Here is a 23,611-nt window from a genome sequence, read left to right on the forward strand (position 1 = left end):
AATGTTCTCATTGTTGCCTGCTGTTCACAAGGTTGCCTGCAGAGGTCACCAGGAGGCTTGGGTAAGAAGATCAGAGGCAGGGGCAGGGTTCAACAATCTATTGATGGTAGATAACAGTATTCTGGGATTTCTGTTGTTTTCTGAGATGATCTTGGAAAAAGAAGCCCTTCTCATAGTGCGTACAATGTTATTACAGGTAGGGATGAGGAATTTCTCCATCTCCTTTCCACTGCTCTACAAGACCTCCTCAGCTTGCTGATAGTGCTGTCTATCCATGATGATGTCTTTACACAAGGCTTCCTTTTGACCTTGAGTGGTGCCACCTTATTTAGGGAATTTTTGATCTTTTGGTTATGGGCAGCAATCATTTTTGTCAGGTGAGCAGTTCACACTATATGGATCAAAAGTACTTACAAGCTCGGCAAACTCATTTTCTGCAGCATCATCTAAGAACCGCTTTTGCACCGTGAAATCTTTTGTGGTTGTAGTTACAGATAAGACACACAGTAGTGATCAGAGACAGGGATATGAGACATGGAAACATTGTCAATGGTTAACCTTTTTGATACTACCAGATCAAGTATATTATATATATTATACAGTATATATATATATATTATATATATTATACAGATCAAGGACTTGAAGGTGGAGACTGCAAACTGCTCTCATCACTCTTGTGTTTTATGTGAACACTAACATTCATTTTCTGTCATACAAACATTTACAGCAATACAAACTACAGTTCTATTTTCAGGAGTGACTTTAATGGATACAAAAAGTGAAAACATATAGCTTTCAATTCCCACAGACCCACAAGACAGCAATGCTAATGTGAAATGAGATTGTATTGGTAAAGAGTGGTACAGTTTAAGACATGAACGCCTTGAAGCTGTAACAGTAAGTTATACATCTGTGTACATTGTTTTTTATGTAACAGTGCAAAAATATGTTTTCATTTGTCCAAATACTTTCTGTAATTCCACTTTAATGCCACAATTCCCTAAACTTTCCTCCAAGAAGTCTCAGGTCCTCTGGGACTTCTTGCACTGCTGTTTAGGGCAGATCGTCAGCTTGGTCCCTTCACACAACCAAAACCCTGGATAAAGAGGAACATCTTTGGCATTAAATTGTGGTGCCTCATACAGGAGGACCATCTCCTCCCTATCAGGGGTGACACCGTAGTACTGCAGGGTACCTGCCTCAACATCTAGGTACACTCCTATTATGTTGTTGTAGGAGGAGATGGGGGTCTTCCAATCATTGTACAAGAAATCACGTTGCACACCATCCTGAAACCTCCAGGATTGAGGGTTGCATCCAAATCTACACTCATCACCAGCAGTGTCCCTGCGGATTGTGTCATAGGAGACTGCAATTCCAGCCCCCTTAGCTCCAACCCAGTCTATCTCCCAGTAGCTCCTCCCAGTAGTCAGACCCTCTTTACACAGCACCTGGGGTACATAGCGGAATCTTTTGGGGCTCTCATCATGGGTTTGGGTAACATCGGTCAACTCCACTTTTTTGTTCTTCTCAGACAGCTTGAGTTTGGAGTAAGCTGTGTCAGGGTCCAGAGTCAGATCTACCCAATCTGATGGGAGGAGAGAAGCACAACGAGCAGATCAATCACACCACTCTTATAGAAGTTAATGTACAGTTTATCACGTTCCATGCATGAAATTTATAATTTAATTATTTGTCTCAGATTCACTTAACTATTGGCCAAAACAATATTTAATTTAGTTCCTCGCACATTCTTTCCATTGTTCATCTTATTGTCCCGCAGGGGAAAATTCAGCTTGCAGCAAGGGAACGATAATAACCAGCGGTGCAAACATATTGTGTGCAAATTAACCTTGTTTAATGCCTGCAGAATAAATGGTAACTCGTATCTGTTGCATTTTGCTCTTGGTCAGCTGGAGCTCTGGCCTGGAGGTATAGAGGAGGTTCAGCTCTATAAAGCCGGGGTGCTCTGGGTTTTCTAAAACTGATCTAGTGATTAAAAATGTCCGACAGGGCGCATTTTACTGGCCACATGAACAATGTTGCTCAGCCATTTTTTGTTTTGTACATTTGGGCTTTTATACCAACAAACCAGTGCAAAGTGGGGCTGTCACTTTTTATTTGAAATTCAAACATTCCTTCAAAAATGGGAAAGAATTTAATATTCAAACTGTAATGACATGTTCGAATTCAAAATTTATATGTAAATGCAACAGACCGTCTGAAGTAGTTTGCCTTGTGATCCGGCAGAGGGCGCTCTAGAAATAGGGGACACCATTCATGAGACGCAAGCTCTCCTTGCAGACAGTAACCCACTGCTTTGGTGGAGAGTCACTTTGTTCGAACTTGATGTTTGGAAAAAGTGACAGTCCTAGTGCAGGGTATAGGACTGGATAGGACTGACTCTATTAAAGATTAATTAAATAGTCCCATCAACTGCAACAAATTGCATCTATTCAATTCAACTTGTCAAAAATAGAGCCAAGACACTTTTAGTTGTAAACACTTTCCACTCTGCAGCTTTGACAGCAGTGTGTGAAGTCTTTAGAATCTTTAGCATGAGACTTCATGCTGAATTGTGTGTGTGTGTGTGTGTGTGTGTGTGTGTGTGTGTGTGTGTGTGTGTGTGTGTGTGTGTGTGTGTGTGTGTGTGTGTGTTGAGGTGACTTACATTGTAGGTACCACTCTCTGTTATAGGAAGGGATGGACCTGTCTTTCTTTTCTGCTGCCACCTGTAGAATGAAAAAGTAAATGATTTGTGAGGTCAAGTCCTGAATAAAACAAACCAAAGTGCTTCCACACTTCATTACACACACTGTCACACACAGCAACATGAGACATACATCATAATCTATTCAATGTCCAGAGACACAGACCTGCTGTAGATCCTCTCTCTATCTGCTCATCTAGTCTCACAGTTACAAATGTCATATTTAGCTGAAAAAATACATTGAAATATCTTCCAACCTCATTTGGTTACAAATCGTCCCATGAAAGTCAACTTAACGTATCAATATTGTGATCATCTCTATGCTGCCATGCATGACTGCAATATATAGTGACTTCCCCCTTTCTTACCTTTGCATTAACAGCCATTTTGCTCATCTTTCAACAGAGAAAATGTTGGTTTGTTCGTCAGCAAAACAACTCGAAGCTCTCACTTCAAATGTCTGTGATGCAGTGGATTCACATCAAAGTTGACTCAAATATATACAGTAGGTGTTTCCTGTCCAACTGCTGAACTGAATTTCTTCATACTGTCACTGAGTCATGTTTACGTTATATGTCCTCAGGTGTTGTTTGATGGTTTCTACTGAAAAAGGGATCGGTACATTTTCTGAACCTCTCCCAGATTTCCACACCTGTCTGTTTTGATTGATCACCAGCAGCTGTTGAAGCTGTCAGATGACATATATGTTTTCTATTGTAATTGATATTTTTGGACAATTTTACTGAATAATAGCCCAGAAACGTGACCACTCAAACACTGGCCTTTTGTCAAACTAAGCAGTGAGCCAACAGCAGCATTATAGGCTTATATTTACATTTATGGATATATATATATATTTTTTATTGGCAAGACTAATGAATTTTTGATGCCAAGATATTCTTGTTCTTCAGCCTGTTTGTCTTCTCACATAGTTGCCATATTGTCTTTAATGGAGACTTTGAAAAGTTGTGTTTTTGTCTGTGTAGCTTATAAAGTGATTAAAAATTTGCAACCCAATTTTTGGTGATTAAACTGGTTATATTTTCCTAAAATATAATGATAATGCATTTGATTGTAGTCCATTATTGAATGAATGACAGTCTTACATACACATACACACCTTATTCAAGGTAAGAATTATTGAATGTTAGATGAAATAATATCATATCATCATATCATAACATAATATCTATCAACCAAGAAGAGAAGAAGATTTATACTCCTGGCCCTGGATCAACCAACAACACACTTTAAAACTATATTCAACACTGTTTCCCCTCCTACAGTCACATATTCAACTGGGACACTTTGGCCTTCTGGCACACAAAGCTATTTCATGAAAATCAGTTTCTACAAAATCTACACAAACTGATTCATTTTGTTCTGATGTGTGTAGCTAGCTTTGAATTACAGACAGTCCATGTTTCTTATTTGTCTGAGTAACATATTTGAAATGTGTTGCGATGTGTTTAACTCAGACTGTCATTCTGTAGATCTTTGGAAAAAAGGATTTTTAACGTCTTCTGGGTGATTTGATGACGTAGGCCTGTGGTGTTTGAATGGCCCAGTAAGGAAAGGTCTTCTGTGTCATGTATGAAAGGGACGAATTTTCTTGTCATAATAACAATGCACCATGTGTTTACAACATTTGGACTTATTGAACATATATAAAGTAACAGGGTTCTGCCCACAGATTAGCTGACAGTAGCTTCACATGAGCTCCACTATGGGCAGCAGATCACTTGGTGAGGACATTTTTTCATCTAACATTCAATAATTCTTACCTTGAATAAGGTGTGTATGTGTATATAAGACTGTCATTCATTCAATAATGGGCTACAATCAAATGCATTATCATTATATTTTAGGAAAATATAACCAGTTTAATCACCAAAAATTGGGTTGCAAATTTTTAATCACTTTATAAGCTACACAGACAAAAACACAACTTTTCAAAGTCTCCATTAAAGACAATATGGCAACTATGTGAGAAGACAAACAGGCTGAAGAACAAGAATATCTTGGCATCAAAAATTCATTAGTCTTACCGATAAAAAATATATATATATATCCATAAATGTAAATATAAGCCTATAATGCTGCTGTTGGCTCACTGCTTAGTTTGACAAAAGGCCAGTGTTTGAGTGGTCACGTTTCTGGGCTATTATTCAGTAAAATTGTCCAAAAATATCAATTACAATAGAAAACATATATGTCATCTGACAGCTTCAACAGCTGCTGGTGATCAATCAAAACAGACAGGTGTGGAAATCTGGGAGAGGTTCAAAAAATGTACCGATCCCTTTTTCAGTAGAAACCATCAAACAACACCTGAGGACATATAACGTAAACATGACTCAGTGACAGTATGAAGAAATTCAGTTCAGCAGTTGGACAGGAAACACCTACTGTATATATTTGAGTCAACTTTGATCCTTACGTTAAAAATCCTTTTTTACAAAGATCAACAGAATAACAGTCTTAGTTAAACACTCTGCAACACATTTCAAATAAGTTGCTCAGACAAATAAGAAACACGGACTGTCTGTAATTCAAAGCTAGCTACACACATCAGAACAAAATGAATCAGTTTGTGTAGATTTTGTAGAAACTGATATAAACTGAATAAACTTGGGGCCATGTTTGTGTCCCTGCTTGCACTAATAAATCTGGAGGTGAGCTGTCAGTCACCATGTTGCCAAGCCGACTGCTGGTCTAACGGCAAAGGGAGTAAAAAACAGTTGTGTAATCTAAATTTCACAGAGTGACAATAGTACTCTGTTGATACGTTGATTTTCAGTCCATCTTCAATCCGAAAAGGTCCAACTAACTCATCCGTAATGATAGCAGCCCATACCAGTACCCCTCCATGTCCATTAGTGATCCAGCCCCAGGCCTCTCCGTCTGGTCCATCAAGAGTCTCTCATTTCATCTGTCCATAAAACCTTTGAAAAATCTGTCTTCAGGTATTTCTTGCCTCAATCTTGACACTTCAACTTGTGAATCTTATTCAGTAGTGGTCGTGTTTCAGCCTTCTTTACCTTGTTGGCCATGTCTCTGAGCACTTCACACTTTGTGCTTCTGGACACTCCGGGTAGGTTGCACTACTGGAATATGGTGGCACTGGTGAATAATGAGTTCCTGGTATCTTCACATTTAATTCTACTCAAGTTTTTTACAGTTACTTTGCGCCTTTTCTTCTCCATGTGTTTTTGCAACCCTGTCAACTATATGCAACAAAACGTTTGATTGTCCGGTGGTTACGCCTCAATAGTTTAGCTATTTCAAGAGTGTTGCATCCATCTGAAAGGCATTTTACAATTTTTGAGCCTGAAAGGCTCAATGAAGGGAAGCCAGGAACAGTTTGGTCATTTGCAGCTTTCTGCAGAACAGGCAAGGTAAAAAGACAATGTCCTCCTTGCACTGAAGTCACTGTTCACAGCTTTGAGTGTGTAACTGTTGCAGCCTTCATGGCTGTGGAGGTTTTGGTGGGCAGGTTTTTCCCTTGCAGGGTCAGACATATGCAGGATCGGTGATGTCTCATGCTAACTGCGTTCTTGACATGACACATGTTCAAAATGCATACAGTTGATGGTGTGATCCATTAATTGCCTGTTTCTGATCAGAAGTAAAGCATTTAAACTCCTCAAACGTGGTGTTCTGACTTGGTCAAATTTGTCTCATCAAGCTGAAAGCAGGTTTAAATGTCAGTTTCATCTTTTTTCTCATGTGTCGACGATGTGCAATATCAATATCCTTGTCTTTAGGATGTGCTATATTTGTGCAATATTTACTCAAATAAGAGCAATTAGTTTTAAGGACCAGCCACTACACAGAAGACAGTAAACAAAAAAATAACTATACAAACTCTGGTATAAGAATTTCCTTCAGAATTCATAAAGTTTTTTCTTCTCTTCTGTTTTCTTCCCCAGTCACATGGAGAAAGATAGAAGCTCTCAGCTCTCTCATCATTTCTGACTGCAGGACCTGCTGCTGCCTTGTATTGAATATTTGCTTGAAAGGTTATCAGCAAGACTTCATGTCAGCTGTATACATGCAGGACTGAGTTTATCTACTGAGGTACAACTCAACACTTTTTCTGTAAATTGCTCTTCAGTTACAAATGCAGGTTGAGGTTCATGGTCCACTAACACAAAAATATATACTGAATTATATTATGTATAATTTTCATGAAAAACAAACATTTATGGTATTTTATTTCGTTTTACAAATGATTATTTAGTCAGGAGGTGGTTATAAAGGAGATGTAATGAAACTGAATTCATCCTGGCTGTCACCAGCTGTATTGAAACATACTGTATGTTAATGCAGATACATACCTGTAGTTTGTCATAAAACTCAGTTACCCACAATACTTTGTGTACAATTTATGGCTTAGCATTGTCAAACAAAACACACAACACACTCTCTGACCAGCTACAATGATCATTATGTTTGTGAACTTATTGCCATAATTTTACCAGGTCATCAAAGCATCCTCCAGTGTCACCATATTCCAGAAGTGCAACCTACCCGGAGTGAAACCAAACCATCCTTAACTCTCAAATGACATGTTTGTTTTCTATTGTCATTGATATTTTTGGACAGATACTCATACTACATCTGTCACATTTCATTACCATCATTTCTGCAGCTGACTTTCATGAAGTTCAGCAGCTAAATGACCCAGAGTTGGTATTAGGCAACTCAAGGAACTATATACTGTTCATATGAGAATACATTGTGCAACTTTTCATTAATCCAAGTGAAGACAAAACAGACAGGTGTGGAAATCTGAGAAATCTGAGAGAGGTTCAGGAAATGTACCGATCCCTTCTTCAGTGGAACCCCCTCCCCCAAAAAACAACACCTGATGAATGTGGGTGTGTGAGAGATGTGAATGAGGAAATATAACCTAAACATGACTCAGTGACAGTATGAAGAAATTCAGTTCAGCAGTTGGACAGGAAACACCTACTGTATATATTTGAGTCAACCTTGATCTGAATCCACTGCATCACAGACATTTGAAGTGAGAGCTTCAAGTTGTTTTGCTGAAGAACAAACCAACATTTTCTCTGTTGAAAGATGAGCAAAATGGCTGTTAATGCAAAGGTAAGAAAGGGGGAAGTCACTATATATTGCAGTCATGCATGGCAGCATAGAGATGATCACGATATTGATACGTTAAGATAGAGAGAGGATCTACAGCAGGTCTGTGTCTCTGGACATTGAATAGATTATGATGTATATGTCACTCACTTTTTCTCACTTTTTCATTCTACAGATGGCAGGAGAAAAGGACTGTTCCATCCCCTCCTTCAACAGAGACACCTTCCTACAATGTAAGTCACCTCTAACACACACACACACACACACACACACACACACACACACACACACACACACTAAGATATGTTTCATCACCTGGTTAAGTGCATCTGAGACAAATAATGGAACAAATTGCATTTATGGAGCATAATTGAACTGTACATTAACTTTTATACGATTGGTGTGATTGATCTGCCCGTTGTGTTTTTCTCCTCCCATCAGATTGGGTGGATCTGACTCTGGACCCTGACACAGCTAACTCCAAACTCAAGGTGTCTTTAGACAAAAAAGGAGTGGAGCGGGTCGATGTTCCCCAAAACAAAGACGGGAACCCCAAAAGATTCCTTCATTTCCCCGAGCTGCTGTGTGAACAGGGTCTGACTGGGAGGAACTACTGGGAGATAAAATGGGAGGGACCTCAGGGGGTTGGAATAGCAGTCTCCTATGAAATAATCCCGAGGGATACTGACGGTGATGAGTGTAGACTTGGCCGTAACACTTACTCCTGGAGTTTAGAGGACATTGTGGTGCGTGAGTTCATGCATGATAATGTCCGCAACGATAAGATTACTACCCCCATCTGCTCCTTCAATAACAGAGTAGGAGTGTACCTAGACACCGAGGCAGGCATCCTGCAGTACTTCAGTGTCACCCCTGATCTGGAGGACATGACCCTCCTGTATGAGGCACCACGATCTGAGGAAAAATTCACAGAGGCTCTTTTTCCAGGGTTTTGGATAGTTAATGACACAAAGATGACCCTTTGCGCCAAAGAGTTCCCAAAGAGCTGTGCTTAATGTTGAGGGTCACTGTAATGAAAAGGAGAAAATTATATCCTAAGTCTTGGGTGTTAAGACTAAATTGTGTGTGTTGCAGAAAATGATGCTGAGACAAGTTAAAATGTAGTTTTTGACCCTGAATCTACATACAAAGTAGCTCTGTGTGTCTTTGGCCTGCATAGTGAAATACAAACTTAAGAACAGAATATTTTCATTTCTGGTGATTTGCCTCAATTCTATGTATTAGGTGAAATTTACAGTTGTCATATCTGTGTCAGTTCTATGTTGTCACTAAATGATCTTTCATGCTTGTTTTCAGGTTAAAGTGATGTGTATTAACTTTAAACTGTTACTCAAATTGAAATGATGCTTTTTATTGCTGTGGAAAAGAATCTGAATGCATGTGTTCAAATAAATCACCTTTTCTGGAAACACTTGTTGTCTAATGTTTTTTATTAATAATAATAATGTTAATAATAATAATATTAATCGATTTCATGGTTCCACAAATTGAATTTGTGTCTGTCACTTCTGGGTACAGCAGAACGTGTTGGCTGCTTTTTTTTTCTTTTTTTCTTTTGACCCTGAACTCAACACCGCCCTGCCCGCTGTGACAGTCAGGCGGTGGAGGTAGAGAGAGAGAGAGAGAGAGAGAGAGAGAGAGAGAGAGAGAGAGAGAGAGAGAGTTGTTGGCAGTTACACATTTAGTTTGGCAGCAGGTGTATTTAGAGGCTAAATGACTGAGCAGCAAGATGGATGGTGGAAAAAAGAGGAAGAGTGGAGCAGAGAGGGAGAGAGAGAAAATAAGAAAGGCGCTTTCAGGAGATGCCGCAAAGATGAACGTAACTAATGTTACTGATGTGTCATCATTATCCTTTGTCAGTGCTAAAGCAGCAAAGAAACTGGACAATCAATAATAAAAGTGGTTGTTCCCTTTCTAATTTCCTCAAAAACATCGATGGCATAATTGGCATATCTAGTTAATGGGATGAATATTATTGGAAAATTGATTTGTTTTGGTGAAAATCTCAGTCAGTGAGTTCATACTTTGAGCTCATAATTTAAAATTATTGAGACAACACAACGTCTTCTGTCACTATTCAGGCTGCTGTCATTTGTTGAAACTTAAAGATCTGTTAATTAATGTTTGTGTTGGTTAAAGGGCTTTTTTAACCTTTGATGGGTAACTGTTAGTGTATATCAGTAAACTGAGGAGGGTATTGTGCTTTTGCTCTGTTCTTTGAATAGATGGAGAAAGTTGTTAATTGTATTATATTGGTACATTAAAAGATATGATGTGCTGTATTATTGCTTTTTTTCTTTTTGAAGGTGGAGAGAGTAGCATTGGTGCCACAGTAGCACAGAAGTCCTCTACTACAGAGCAACCTGCAGCTACAAGACATTTTCTATATTGTTAGTGTATTAGTTGTTTATTTAGCTATTTATTATGTAATGTAGCTGACACTGTTGTGTACACACATGCAAAAACAGCTGAGTTAGCTGCTGCTAAGCTAACAATTGCATTGGAAAGGATCACACATTGGCGAGATCAATCATGTCTGAGTCTAAATGTAAACAAGACAAAAGGTATGTTTTTCTCTAAAACTATGGTACAACCTCCTAACACTGATATTCTCATCAAAGGTGAAAAGATTGACATAGTTACTGATTTGAAATATCTTGGTGTGACACTGGATCCAAATTTAAACTTTAAGAAACATGTTTAAAAAACAGTTAAAACCATAAAATACAACCTAGCAAATTTGAGACATGTTAGAAACTGTCTCTCTTTGGACGCAGCCAAGATATTTATGCAGCTATGATTCTTTCCCAGATGTCTTATTGCATCACATGTTGGGGGCAGGCTGGAGAAACAGACATAAAACCTTTCGGATTTCGTGTATCAAATGCTACACTTAAATCAGGAAGAACAGAGCAGATACTTTATTAGCATCAGTGCTAATTCTCAGATCACTAACTTGAGAGCAGTTTCTGTGCTGTGATTGGCTCTGAAACCAGATTGAAATTTCTCCGGGACATTGTTCTCATTTAGAAAATTGTTTAGTTGGTTGAAGACAACTTTTTCTAGTATCTTGCTTAGAAAGGGGAGGTTTGATATGGGTCAGTAATTGCTTAGAACTCCACAATCTAAGTTAGGTTTCTTCAGTAGAGGTTTCACAACAGCAGTTCTGAAATGATCAGGATCAAGGGATGTATTAATGACATTCATGACTGTGTTTGAAATACTATTGAAGACCTTCTTAATGAGTGCAGATGGAACTGGGTCAAGGCAACAGCTGGAAGATTTACTTGTAGCTACAATCCTTCAAACTTCTGAGTTTGAGATGTTAGAAAATGTTCTCATTGTTGCCTGCTGTTCACAAGGTTGCCTGCAGAGGTCACCAGGAGGCTTGGGTAAGAAGATCAGAGGCAGGGGCAGGGTTCAACAATCTATTGATGGTAGATAACAGTATTCTGGGATTTCTGTTGTTTTCTGAGATGATCTTGGAAAAATAAGCCCTTCTCATAGTGCGTACAATGTTATTATAGGTAGGGATGAGGAATTTCTCCATCTCCTTTCCACTGCTCTACAAGACCTCCTCAGCTTGCTGATAGTGCTGTCTATCCATGATGATGTCTTTACACAAGGCTTCCTTTTGACCTTGAGTGGTGCCACCTTATTTAGGGAATTTTAGATCTTTTGGTTATGGGCAGCAATCATTTTTGTCAGGCAAGCAGTTCACACTATATGGATCAAAAGTACTTACAAGCTCGGCAAACTCATTTTCTGCAGCATCATCTAAGAACCGCTTTTGCACCGTGAAATCTTTTGTGGTTGTAGTTACAGATAAGACACACAGTAGTGATCAGAGACAGGGATATCAGACATGGAAACATTGTCAATGGTTAACCCTTTTGATACTACCAGATCAAGTATATTATATATATTATACAGTATATATATATATATTATATATATTATACAGATCAAGGACTTGAAGGTGGAGACTGCAAACTGCTCTCATCACTCTTGTGTTTTATGTGAACACTAACATTCATTTTCTGTCATACAAACATTTACAGCAATACAAACTACAGTTCTATTTTCAGGAGTGACTTTAATGGATACAAAAAGTGAAAACATATAGCTTTCAATTCCCACAGACCCACAAGACAGCAATGCTAATGTGAAATGAGATTGTATTGGTAAAGAGTGGTACAGTTTAAGACATGAACGCCTTGAAGCTGTAACAGTAAAACAGGAAAAGACATTTTGAATCCATAGAGCTGAAACAGATACAAAAACCTTAAATCACAAAAAAATGTTGAATATGATGATCAGTAGAATTAAGTTATGAGCGGTACAATTTGTTTAGGTTCTTAAATTTACGGTTTTATTCAGAAAAAGAAGTAATTTAAAGTTATACATCTGTGTACATTGTTTTTTATGTAACAGCGCAAAAATATGTTTTCATTTGTCCAAATACTTTCTGTAATTCCACCTTAATGCCAAAATTCCCTAAACTTTCCTCCAAGAAGTCTCAGGTCCTCTGGGACTTCTTGCACTGCTGTTTAGGGCAGATCGTCAGCTTGGTCCCTTCACACAACCAAAACCCTGGATAAAGAGGAGCACTGGGCTTAAATTGTGGTGCCTCATACAGGAGGACCATCTCCTCCCTATCAGGGGTGACACCGTAGTACTGCAGGGTACCTGCCTCAACATCTAGGTACACTCCTATTATGTTGTTGTAGGAGGAGATGGGGGTCTTCCAATCATTGTACAAGAAATCACGCTGCACACCATCCTGAAACCTCCAGGATTGAGGGTTGCATCCAAATCTACACTCATCACCAGCAGTGTCCCTGCGGATTGTGTCATAGGAGACTGCAATTCCAGCCCCCTTAGCCCCAACCCAGTCTATCTCCCAGTAGCTCCTCCCAGTAGTCAGACCCTCTTTACACAGCACCTGGGGTACATAGCGGAATCTTTTGAGGCTCTCATCATGGGTTTGGGTAACATCAGTCAACTCCACTTTTTTGTTCTTCTCAGACAGCTTGAGTTTGGAGTAAGCTGTGTCAGGGTCCAGAGTCAGATCTACCCAATCTGATGGGAGGAGAGAAGCACAACGAGCAGATCAATCACACCACTCTTATAGAAGTTAATGTACAGTTTATCACGTTCCATACATGACATCTATAATTTAATATTTGTCTCAGATTCACTTCATAATTGGTAAAAACAATATTTAATTTAGTTCCGTGCACAATCTTTCCATTGTTCATTTTATTGTCCCACAAGGGAAGATTCGGATTGTAACAAGGAATGATAACAACCATAGTAGACACAATGACAATAAAACAGTAAAGGAAATACTGCATCACAAAAAAGTACAATAAAAATGAATAAAAATGTCAATGAAAGCAGGGATGAACAAATGTCAGATGCAGTTTATATAAAGTAATAATAATATACGCCATAGCAATTAAGTCGGGCGTTCAGCTTATCAGTTTTACCTTGTTTTCTACATTTTTAGTTCAAAGCTATTGGAATTCTCTCCCGTTGTCTGTATTTTGTGTGTGTGTGTGTGTGTGTGTTGAGGTGACTTACATTGTAGGTACCACTCTCTGTTATAGGAAGGGGTGGACCTGTCTTTCTTTTCTGCTGCCACCTGTAGAATGAAAAAGTGAATGATTTGTGAGGTCAAGTCCTGAATAAAACAAACCAAAGTGCTTCCACACTTCATTACACACACTGTCACACACAGCAACATGAGACATACATCATAATCTATTCAATGTCCAGAGACACAGACCTGCTGTAGATCCTCTCTCTATCTGTTCATCTAGTCTCACAGTTACAAATGTCATATTTAGCTGAAAAAATACATTGAAATATCTTCCAACCTCATTTGGTTACAAATCGTCCCATGAAAGTCAACTTAACGTATCAATATTGTGATCATCTCTATGCTGCCATGCATGACTGCAATATATAGTGACTTCCCCCTTTCTTACCTTTGCATTAACAGCCATTTTGCTCATCTTTCAACAGAGAAAATGTTGGTTTGTTCGTCAGCAAAACAACTCGAAGCTCTCACTTCAAATGTCTGTGATGCAGTGGATTCACATCAAGGTTGACTCAAATATATACAGTAGGTGTTTCCTGTCCAACTGCTGAACTGAATTTCTTCATACTGTCACTGAGTCATGTTTACGTTATATGTCCTCAGGTGTTGTTTGATGGTTTCTACTGAAAAAGGGATCGGTACATTTTCTGAACCTCTCCCAGATTTCCACACCTGTCTGTTTTGATTGATCACCAGCAGCTGTTGAAGCTGTCAGATGACATATATGTTTTCTATTGTAATTGATATTTTTGGACAATTTTACTGAATAATAGCCCAGAAACGTGACCACTCAAACATTGGCCTTTTGTCAATCTAAGCAGTGAGCCAACAGCAGCATTATAGGCTTATATTTACATTTATGGATATATATATATATTTTTTATTGGCAAGACTAATGAATTTTTGATGCCAAGATATTCTTGTTCTTCAGCCTGTTTGTCTTCTCACATAGTTGCCATATTGTCTTTAATGGAGACTTTGAAAAGTTGTGTTTTTGTCTGTGTAGCTTATAAAGTGATTAAAAATTTGCAACCCAATTTTTGGTGATTAAACTGGTTATATTTTCCTAAAATATAATGATAATGCATTTGATTGTAGTCCATTATTGAATGAATGACAGTCTTACATACACATACACACCTTATTCAAGGTAAGAATTATTGAATGTTAGATGAAATAATATCATATCATCATATCATAACATAATATCTATCAACCAAGAAGAGAAGAAGATTTATACTCCTGGCCCTGGATCAACCAACAACACACTTTAAAACTATATTCAACACTGTTTCCCCTCCTACAGTCACATATTCAACTGGGACACTTTGGCCTTCTGGCACACAAAGCTATTTCATGAAAATCAGTTTCTACAAAATCTACACAAACTGATTCATTTTGTTCTGATGTGTGTAGCTAGCTTTGAATTACAGACAGTCCATGTTTCTTATTTGTCTGAGTAACATATTTGAAATGTGTTGCGATGTGTTTAACTCAGACTGTCATTCTGTAGATCTTTGGAAAAAAGGATTTTTAACGTCTTCTGGGTGATTTGATGACGTAGGCCTGTGGTGTTTGAATGGCCCAGTAAGGAAAGGTCTTCTGTGTCATGTATGAAAGGGACGAATTTTCTTGTCATAATAACAATGCACAATGTTTACAACATTTGGACTTATTGAACATATATAAAGTAACAGGGTTCTGCCCACAGATTAGCTGACAGTAGCTTCACATGAGCTCCACTATGGGCAGCAGATCACTTGGTGAGGACATTTTTTCATCTAACATTCAATAATTCTTACCTTGAATAAGGTGTGTATGTGTATGTAAGACTGTCATTCATTCAATAATGGGCTACAATCAAATGCATTATCATTATATTTTAGGAAAATATAACCAGTTTAATCACCAAAAATTGGGTTGCAAATTTTTAATCACTTTATAAGCTACACAGACAAAAACACAACTTTTCAAAGTCTCCATTAAAGACAATATGGCAACTATGTGAGAAGACAAACAGGCTGAAGAACAAGAATATCTTGGCATCAAAAATTCATTAGTCTTGCCAATAAAAAATATATATATATATCCATAAATGTAAATATAAGCCTATAATGCTGCTGTTGGCTCACTGCTTAGATTGACAAAAGGCCAGTGTTTGAGTGGTCACGTTTCTGGGCTATTATTCAGTAAAATTGTCCAAAAATATCAATTACAATAGAAAACATATATGTCATCTGACAGCTTCAACAGCTGCTGGTGATCAATCAAAACAGACAGGTGTGGAAATCTGGGAGAGGTTCAGAAAATGTACCGATCCCTTTTTCAGTAGAAACCATCAAACAACACCTGAGGACATATAACCTAAACATGACTCAGTGACAGTATGAAGAAATTCAGTTCAGCAGTTGGACAGGAAACACCTACTGTATATATTTGAGTCAACTTTGATCCTTGCGTTAAAAATCCTTTTTTCCAAAGATCTACAGAATAACAGTCTTAGTTAAACACGCTGCAACACATTTCAAATAAGTTGCTCAGACAAATAAGAAACACGGACTGTCTGTAATTCAAAGCTAGCTACACATATCAGAACAAAATGAATCAGTTTGTGTAGATTTTGTAGAAACTGATATAAACTGAATAAACTTGGGGCCATGTTTGTGTCCCTGCTTGCACTAATAAATCTGGAGGTGAGCTGTCAGTCACCATGTTGCCAAGCCGACTGCTGGTCTAACGGCAAAGGGAGTAAAAAACAGTTGTGTAATCTAAATTTCACAGAGTGACAATAGTACTCTGTTGATACGTTGATTTTCAGTCCATCTTCAATCCGAAAAGGTCCAACTAACTCATCCGTAATGATAGCAGCCCATACCAGTACCCCTCCATGTCCATTAGTGATCCAGCCCCAGGCCCCTCCGTCTGGTCCATCAAGAGTCTCTCATTTCATCTGTCCATAAGACCTTTGAAAAATCTGTCTTCAGGTATTTCTTGTCTCAATCTTGACACTTCAACTTGTGAATCTTATTCAGTAGTGGTCGTGTTTCAGCCTTCTCTACCTTGTTGGCCATGTCTCTGAGCACTTCACACTTTGTGCTTCTGGACACTCCGGGTAGGTTGCACTACTGGAATATGGTGGCACTGGTGAATAATGAGTTCCTGGTATCTTCACATTTAATTCTACTCAAGTTTTTTACAGTTACTTTGCGCCTTTTCTTCTCCATGTGTTTTTGCAACCCTGTCAACTATATGCAACAAAACGTTTGATTGTCCGGTGGTTACGCCTCAATAGTTTAGCTATTTCAAGAGTGTTGCATCCATCTGAAAGGCATTTTACAATTTTTGAGCCTGAAAGGCTCAATGAAGGGAAGCCAGGAACAGTTTGGTCATTTGCAGCTTTCTGCAGAACAGGCAAGGTAAAAAGACAATGTCCTCCTTGCACTGAAGTCACTGTTCACAGCTTTGAGTGTGTAACTGTTGCAGCCTTCATGGCTGTGGAGGTTTTGGTGGGCAGGTTTTTCCCTTGCAGGGTCAGACATATGCAGGATCGGTGATGTCTCATGCTAACTGCGTTCTTGACATGACACATGTTCAAAATGCATACAGTTGATGGTGTGATCCATTAATTGCCTGTTTCTGATCAGAAGTAAAGCATTTAAACTCCTCAAACGTGATGTTCTGACTTGGTCAAATTTGTCTCATCAAGCTGAAAGCAGATTTAAACGTCAGTTTCATCTTTTTTCTCATGTGTCGACGATGTGCAATGTCAATATCCTTGTCTTTAGGATGTGCTATATTTGAGCAATATTTACTCAAATAAGTGCAATTAGTTTTAAGGACCAGCCACTACACAGAAGACAGTAAACAAAAAAATAACTATACAAACTCTGGTATAAGAATTTCCTTCAGAATTGATAAAGTTTTTTCTTCTCTTCTGTTTTCTTCCCCAGTCACATGGAGAAAGATAGAAGCTCTCAGCTCTCTCATCATTTCTGACTGCAGGACCTGCTGCTGCCTTGTATTGAATATTTGCTTGAAAGGTTATCAGCAAGACTTCATGTCAGCTGTATAGATGCAGGACTGAGTTTATCTACCGAGGTACAACTCAACACTTTTTCTGTAAATTGCTCTTCAGTTACAAATGCCGGTTGAGGTTCATGGTCCTCATTCACATCTCTCACACACCCACATTCACCAGGTGTTGTTTTTTGGGGAGGGGGGCCACTGAAGAAGGGATCAGTACATTTCCTGAACCTCATTTGAGAGCTAAGGATGGTTTGGTTTCATACCTGTACATGCATATTTTTGTACGCTCCTCGCGGGTCATAGACAAGAAGGGAAAGCCCTCATATTTACTGGTGTATTAGAGCCCCCATGCACCGTAAACCCAACGATGCTCCTGCTACAAGTAAGGGGACGGGGCCCAACCAGGCCTCAGCAGATTAAGAACAAATTAAGCAACGAAATGTAAAATATTGAAGCTTAAAAATGACATATATGTTTTCTATTGTAATTGATATTTTTGGATAAGTATAAATATACGTATATAAGTATAAATATAAGCCTATAATGCTGCTGTTGGCTCACTGCTTAGTTTGACAAAAGGCCAATGTTTGAGTGGTCACGTTTCTGGGCTATTATTCAGTAAAATTGTCCAAAAATATCAATTACAATAGAAAACATATATGTCATCTGAAAGCTTCAACAGCTGCTGGTGATCAATCAAAACAGACAGGTGTGGAAATCTGGGAGAGGTTCAGAAAATGTACCGATCCCTTTTTCAGTAGAAACCATCAAACAACACCTGAGGACATATAACGTAAACATGACTCAGTGACAGTATGAAGAAATTCAGTTCAGCAGTTGGACAGGAAACACCTACTGTATATATTTGAGTCAACCTTGATCTGAATCCACTGCATCACAGACATTTGAAGTGAGAGCTTCAAGTTGTTTTGCTGAAGAACAAACCAACATTTTCTCTGTTGAAAGATGAGCAAAATGGCTGTTAATGCAAAGGTAAGAAAGGGGGAAGTCACTATATATTGCAGTCATGCATGGCAGCATAGAGATGATCACGATATTGATACGTTAAGTTGACTTTCATGGGACGATTTGTAACCAAATGAGGTTGGAAGATATTTCAATGTATTTTTTCAGCTAAATATGACATTTGTAACTGTGAGACTAGATGAGCAGATAGAGAGAGGATCTACAGCAGGTCTGTGTCTCTGGACATTGAATAGATTATGATGTATATGTCACTCACTTTTTCTCACTTTTTCATTCTACAGATGGCAGGAGAAAAGGACTGTTCCATCCCCTCCTTCAACAGAGACACCTTCCTACAATGTAAGTCACCTCTAACACACACACACACACACACACACACACACACACACAAACACTAAGATATGTTTCATCACCTGGTTAAGTGCATCTGAGACAAATAATGGAACAAATTGCATTTATGGAGCGTAATTGAACTGTACATTAACTTTTATACGATTGGTGTGATTGATCTGCCCGTTGTGTTTTTCTCCTCCCATCAGATTGGGTGGATCTGACTCTGGACCCTGACACAGCTAACTCCAAACTCAAGGTGTCTTTAGACAAAAAAGGAGTGGAGCGGGTCGATGTTCCCCAAAACAAAGACGGGAACCCCAAAAGATTCCTTCATTTCCCCGAGCTGCTGTGTGAACAGGGTCTGACTGGGAAGAACTACTGGGAGATAAAATGGGAGGGACCTCAGGGGGTTGGAATAGCAGTCTCCTATGAAATAATCCCGAGGGATACTGACGGTGATGAGTGTAGACTTGGCCGTAACACTTACTCCTGGAGTTTAGAGGACATTGTGGTGCGTGAGTTCATGCATGATAATGTCCGCAACGATAAGATTACTACCCCCATCTGCTCCTTCAATAACAGAGTAGGAGTGTACCTAGACACCGAGGCAGGCATCCTGCAGTACTTCAGTGTCACCCCTGATCTGGAGGACATGACCCTCCTGTATGAGGCACCACGATCTGAGGAAAAATTCACAGAGGCTCTTTTTCCAGGGTTTTGGATAGTTAATGACACAAAGATGACCCTTTGCCCCAAAGAGCATTACAACTGTGCTTAATGTTGAGGGTCACTGTAATGAAAAAGAGGAAATCATATCCTAAGTCTTGAGTGTTAAGACTAAATTGTGTGTGTTGCAGAAAATGATGCTGAGACAAGTTAAAATGTAGTTTTTGACCCTGAATCTACATACAAAGTAGCTCTGTGTGTCTTTGGCCTGCATAGTGAAATACAAACTTAAGAACAGAATATTTTCATTTCTGGTGATTTGCCTCAATTCTACGTATTAGGTGAAATTTACAGTTGTCATATCTGTGTCAGTTCTATGTTGTCACTAAATGATCTTTCATGCTTGTTTTCAGGTTAAAGTGATGTGTATTAACTTTAAACTGTTACTCAAATTGAAATGATGCTTTTTATTGCTGTGGAAAAGAATCTGAATGCATGTGTTCAAATAAATCACCTTTTCTGGAAACACTTGTTGTCTAATGTTTTTTATTAATAATAATAATGTTAATAATAATAATATTAATCGATTTCTCCATGGTTCCACAAATTGAATTTGTGTCTGTCACTTCTGGGTACAGTAGAACGTGTTGGCTGCTTTTTTTTTTTTTTTTTTTTGACCCTGAACTCAACACCGCCCTGCCCGCTGTGACAGTCAGGCGGTGGAGGTAGAGAGAGAGAGAGAGAGAGAGAGAGAGAGAGTTGTTGGCAGTTACACATTTAGTTTGGCAGCAGGTGTATTTAGAGGCTAAATGACTGAGCAGCAAGATGGATGGTGGAAAAAAGAGGAAGAGTGGAGCAGAGAGGGAGAGAGAGAAAATAAGAAAGGCGCTTGCAGGAGATGCCGCAAAGATGAACGTAACTAATGTTACTGATGTGTCATCATTATCCTTTGTCAGTGCTAAAGCAGCAAAGAAACTGGACAATCAATAATAAAAGTGGTTGTTCCCTTTCTAATTTCCTCAAAAACATCGATGGCATAATTGGCATATCTAGTTAATGGGATGAATATTATTGGAAAATTGATTTGTTTTGGTGAAAATCTCAGTCAGTGAGTTCATACTTTGAGCTCATAATTTAAAATTATTGAGACAACACAACGTCTTCTGTCACTATTCAGGCTGCAGTCATTTGTTGAAACTTAAAGATCTGTTATTTAATGTTTGTGTTAGTTAAAGGGCTTTTTTAACCTTTGATGGGTAACTGTTAGTGTATATCAGTAAACTGAGGAGGGTATTGTGCTTTTGCTCTGTTCTTTGAATAGATGGAGAAAGTTGTTAATTGTATTATATTAGTACATTAAAAGATATGATGTGCTGTACATTTAAACTTTAAGAAACATGTTTAAAAAACAGTTAAAACCATAAAATACAACCTAGCAAATTTGAGACATGTTAGAAACTGTCTCTCTTTGGACGCAGCCAAGATATTTATGCAGCTATGATTCTTTCCCAGATGTCTTATTGCATCACATGTTGGGGGCAGGCTGGAGAAACAGACATAAAACCTTTCGGATTTCGTGTATCAAATGCTACACTTAAATCAGGAAGAACAGAGCAGATACTTTATTAGCATCAGTGCTAATTCTCAGATCACTAACTTGAGAGCAGTTTCTGTGCTGTGATTGGCTCTGAAACCAGATTGAAATTTCTCCGGGACATTGTTCTCATTTACAAAAATTGTTTAGTTGGTTGAAGACAACTTTTTCTAGTATCTTGCTTAGAAAGGGGAGGTTTGATATGGGTCAGTAATTGCTTAGAACTCCACAATCTAAGTTAGGTTTCTTCAGTAGAGGTTTCACAACAGCAGTTCTGAAATGATCAGGATCAAGGGATGTATTAATGACATTCATGACTGTGTTTGAAATACTATTGAAGACCTTCTTAATGAGTGCAGATGGAACTGGGTCAAGGCAACAGCTGGAAGATTTACTTGTAGCTACAATCCTTCAAACTTCTGAGTTTGAGATGTTAGAAAATGTTCTCATTGTTGCCTGCTGTTCACAAGGTTGCCTGCAGAGGTCACCAGGAGGCTTGGGTAAGAAGATCAGAGGCAGGGGCAGGGTTCAACAATCTATTGATGGTAGATAACAGTATTCTGGGATTTCTGTTGTTTTCTGAGATGATCTTGGAAAAAGAAGCCCTTCTCATAGTGCGTACAATGTTATTACAGGTAGGGATGAGGAATTTCTCCATCTCCTTTCCACTGCTCTACAAGACCTCCTCAGCTTGCTGATAGTGCTGTCTATCCATGATGATGTCTTTACACAAGGCTTCCTTTTGACCTTGAGTGGTGCCACCTTATTTAGGGAATTTTTGATCTTTTGGTTATGGGCAGCAATCATTTTTGTCAGGTGAGCAGTTCACACTATATGGATCAAAAGTACTTACAAGCTCAGCAAACTCATTTTCTGCAGCATCATCTAAGAACCGCTTTTGCACCGTGAAATCTTTTGTGGTTGTAGTTACAGATAAGACACACAGTAGTGATCAGAGACAGGGATATGAGACATGGAAACATTGTCAATGGTTAACCTTTTTGATAGTACCAGATCAAGTATATTATATATATTATACAGTATATATATATATATATTATATATATTATACAGATCAAGGACTTGAAGGTGGAGACTGCAAACTGCTCTCATCACTCTTGTGTTTTATGTGAACACTAACATTCATTTTCTGTCATACAAACATTTACAGCAATACAAACTACAGTTCTATTTTCAGGAGTGACTTTAATGGATACAAAAAGTGAAAACATATAGCTTTCAATTCCCACAGACCCACAAGACAGCAATGCTAATGTGAAATGAGATTGTATTGGTAAAGAGTGGTACAGTTTAAGACATGAACGCCTTGAAGCTGTAACAGTAAAACAGGAAAAGACATTTTGAATCCATAGAGCTGAAACAGATACAAAAACCTTAAATCACAAAAAAATGTTGAATATGATGATCAGTAGAATTAAGTTATGAGCGGTACAATTTGTTTAGGTTCTTAAATTTACGGTTTTATTCAGAAAAAGAAGTAATTTAAAGTTATACATCTGTGTACATTGTTTTTTATGTAACAGTGCAAAAATATGTTTTCATTTGTCCAAATACTTTCTGTAATTCCACCTTAATGCCACAATTCCCTAAACTTTCCTCCAAGAAGTCTCAGGTCCTCTGGGACTTCTTGCACTGCTGTTTAGGGCAGATCGTCAGCTTGGTCCCTTCACACAACCAAAACCCTGGATAAAGAGGAACATCTTTGGCATTAAATTGTGGTGCCTCATACAGGAGGACCATCTCCTCCCTATCAGGGGTGACGCCGTAGTACTGCAGGGTACCTGCCTCAACATCTAGGTACACTCCTATTATGTTGTTGTAGGAGGAGATGGGGGTCTTCCAATCATTGTACAAGAAATCACGTTGCACACCATCCTGAAACCTCCAGGATTGAGGGTTGCATCCAAATCTACACTCATCACCAGCAGTGTCCCTGCGGATTGTGTCATAGGAGACTGCAATTCCAGCCCCCTTAGCCCCAACCCAGTCTATCTCCCAGTAGCTCCTCCCAGTAGTCAGACCCTCTTTACACAGCACCTGGGGTACATAGCGGAATCTTTTGGGGCTCTCATCATGGGTTTGGGTAACATCGGTCAGCTCCACTTTTTTGTTCTTCTCAGACAGCTTGAGTTTGGAGTAAGCTGTGTCAGGGTCCAGAGTCAGATCTACCCAATCTGATGGGAGGAGAGAAGCACAACGAGCAGATCAATCACACCACTCTTATAGAAGTTAATGTACAGTTTATCACGTTCCATACATGACATCTATAATTTAATATTTGTCTCAGATTCACTTCATAATTGGTAAAAACAATATTTAATTTAGTTCCTCGCACAATCTTTCCATTGTTCATTTTATTGTCCCACAAGGGAAGATTCGGATTGTAACAAGGAATGATAACAACCATAGTAGACACAATGACAATAAAACAGTAAAGGAAATACTGCATCACAAAAAAGTACAATAAAAATGAATAAAAATGTCAATGAAAGCAGGGATGAACAAATGTCAGATGCAGTTTATATAAAGTAAT

The 23,611-nt window shown here is 38.6% G+C and overlaps 1 protein-coding gene across 2 annotated transcripts; it reads left to right on the forward strand.

Annotated features, from left to right (window-relative positions):
- Window positions 1-10,368: 10,368 nt before the first annotated feature.
- LOC122998891 (cytolytic toxin-beta-like) lies at window positions 10,369-19,618 on the forward strand. 2 transcript variants are annotated; one of them, XM_044375961.1, is made up of 4 exons: window positions 10,369-10,410; window positions 17,402-17,549; window positions 18,746-18,803; window positions 19,004-19,618. In XM_044375961.1, exons 3-4 carry the CDS (start codon window positions 18,746-18,748, stop codon window positions 19,573-19,575), a joined length of 630 nt encoding a protein of 209 aa, XP_044231896.1. In that variant the 5' UTR covers window positions 10,369-10,410; window positions 17,402-17,549; the 3' UTR covers window positions 19,576-19,618. The 2 variants fall into 2 exon arrangements, with proteins under 2 accessions (XP_044231896.1, XP_044231895.1); XM_044375960.1 differs by lacking the exons at window positions 10,369-10,410; window positions 17,402-17,549 and adding an exon at window positions 18,258-18,470.
- Window positions 19,619-23,611: the final 3,993 nt, after the last annotated feature.

The sequence above is a fragment of the Thunnus albacares genome, chromosome 15, assembly GCF_914725855.1.
Source record: "Thunnus albacares chromosome 15, fThuAlb1.1, whole genome shotgun sequence".
Lineage (NCBI taxonomy): Eukaryota > Metazoa > Chordata > Actinopteri > Scombriformes > Scombridae > Thunnus > Thunnus albacares.

What these genes read in the sequence shown, in the direction of transcription:
- LOC122998891 (XM_044375960.1), top strand. Translation starts at nt 18,444, where the DNA reads ATGAGCAAAATGGCTGTTAATGCAAAG. An exon ending in AAATGGCTGTTAATGCAAAG is followed by an intron (nt 18,471 to 18,745) that starts GTAAGAAAGGGG and finishes TTCATTCTACAG; the next exon opens with ATGGCAGGAGAAAAGGACTG. An exon ending in CAGAGACACCTTCCTACAAT is followed by an intron (nt 18,804 to 19,003) that starts GTAAGTCACCTC and finishes TCCTCCCATCAG; the next exon opens with ATTGGGTGGATCTGACTCTG.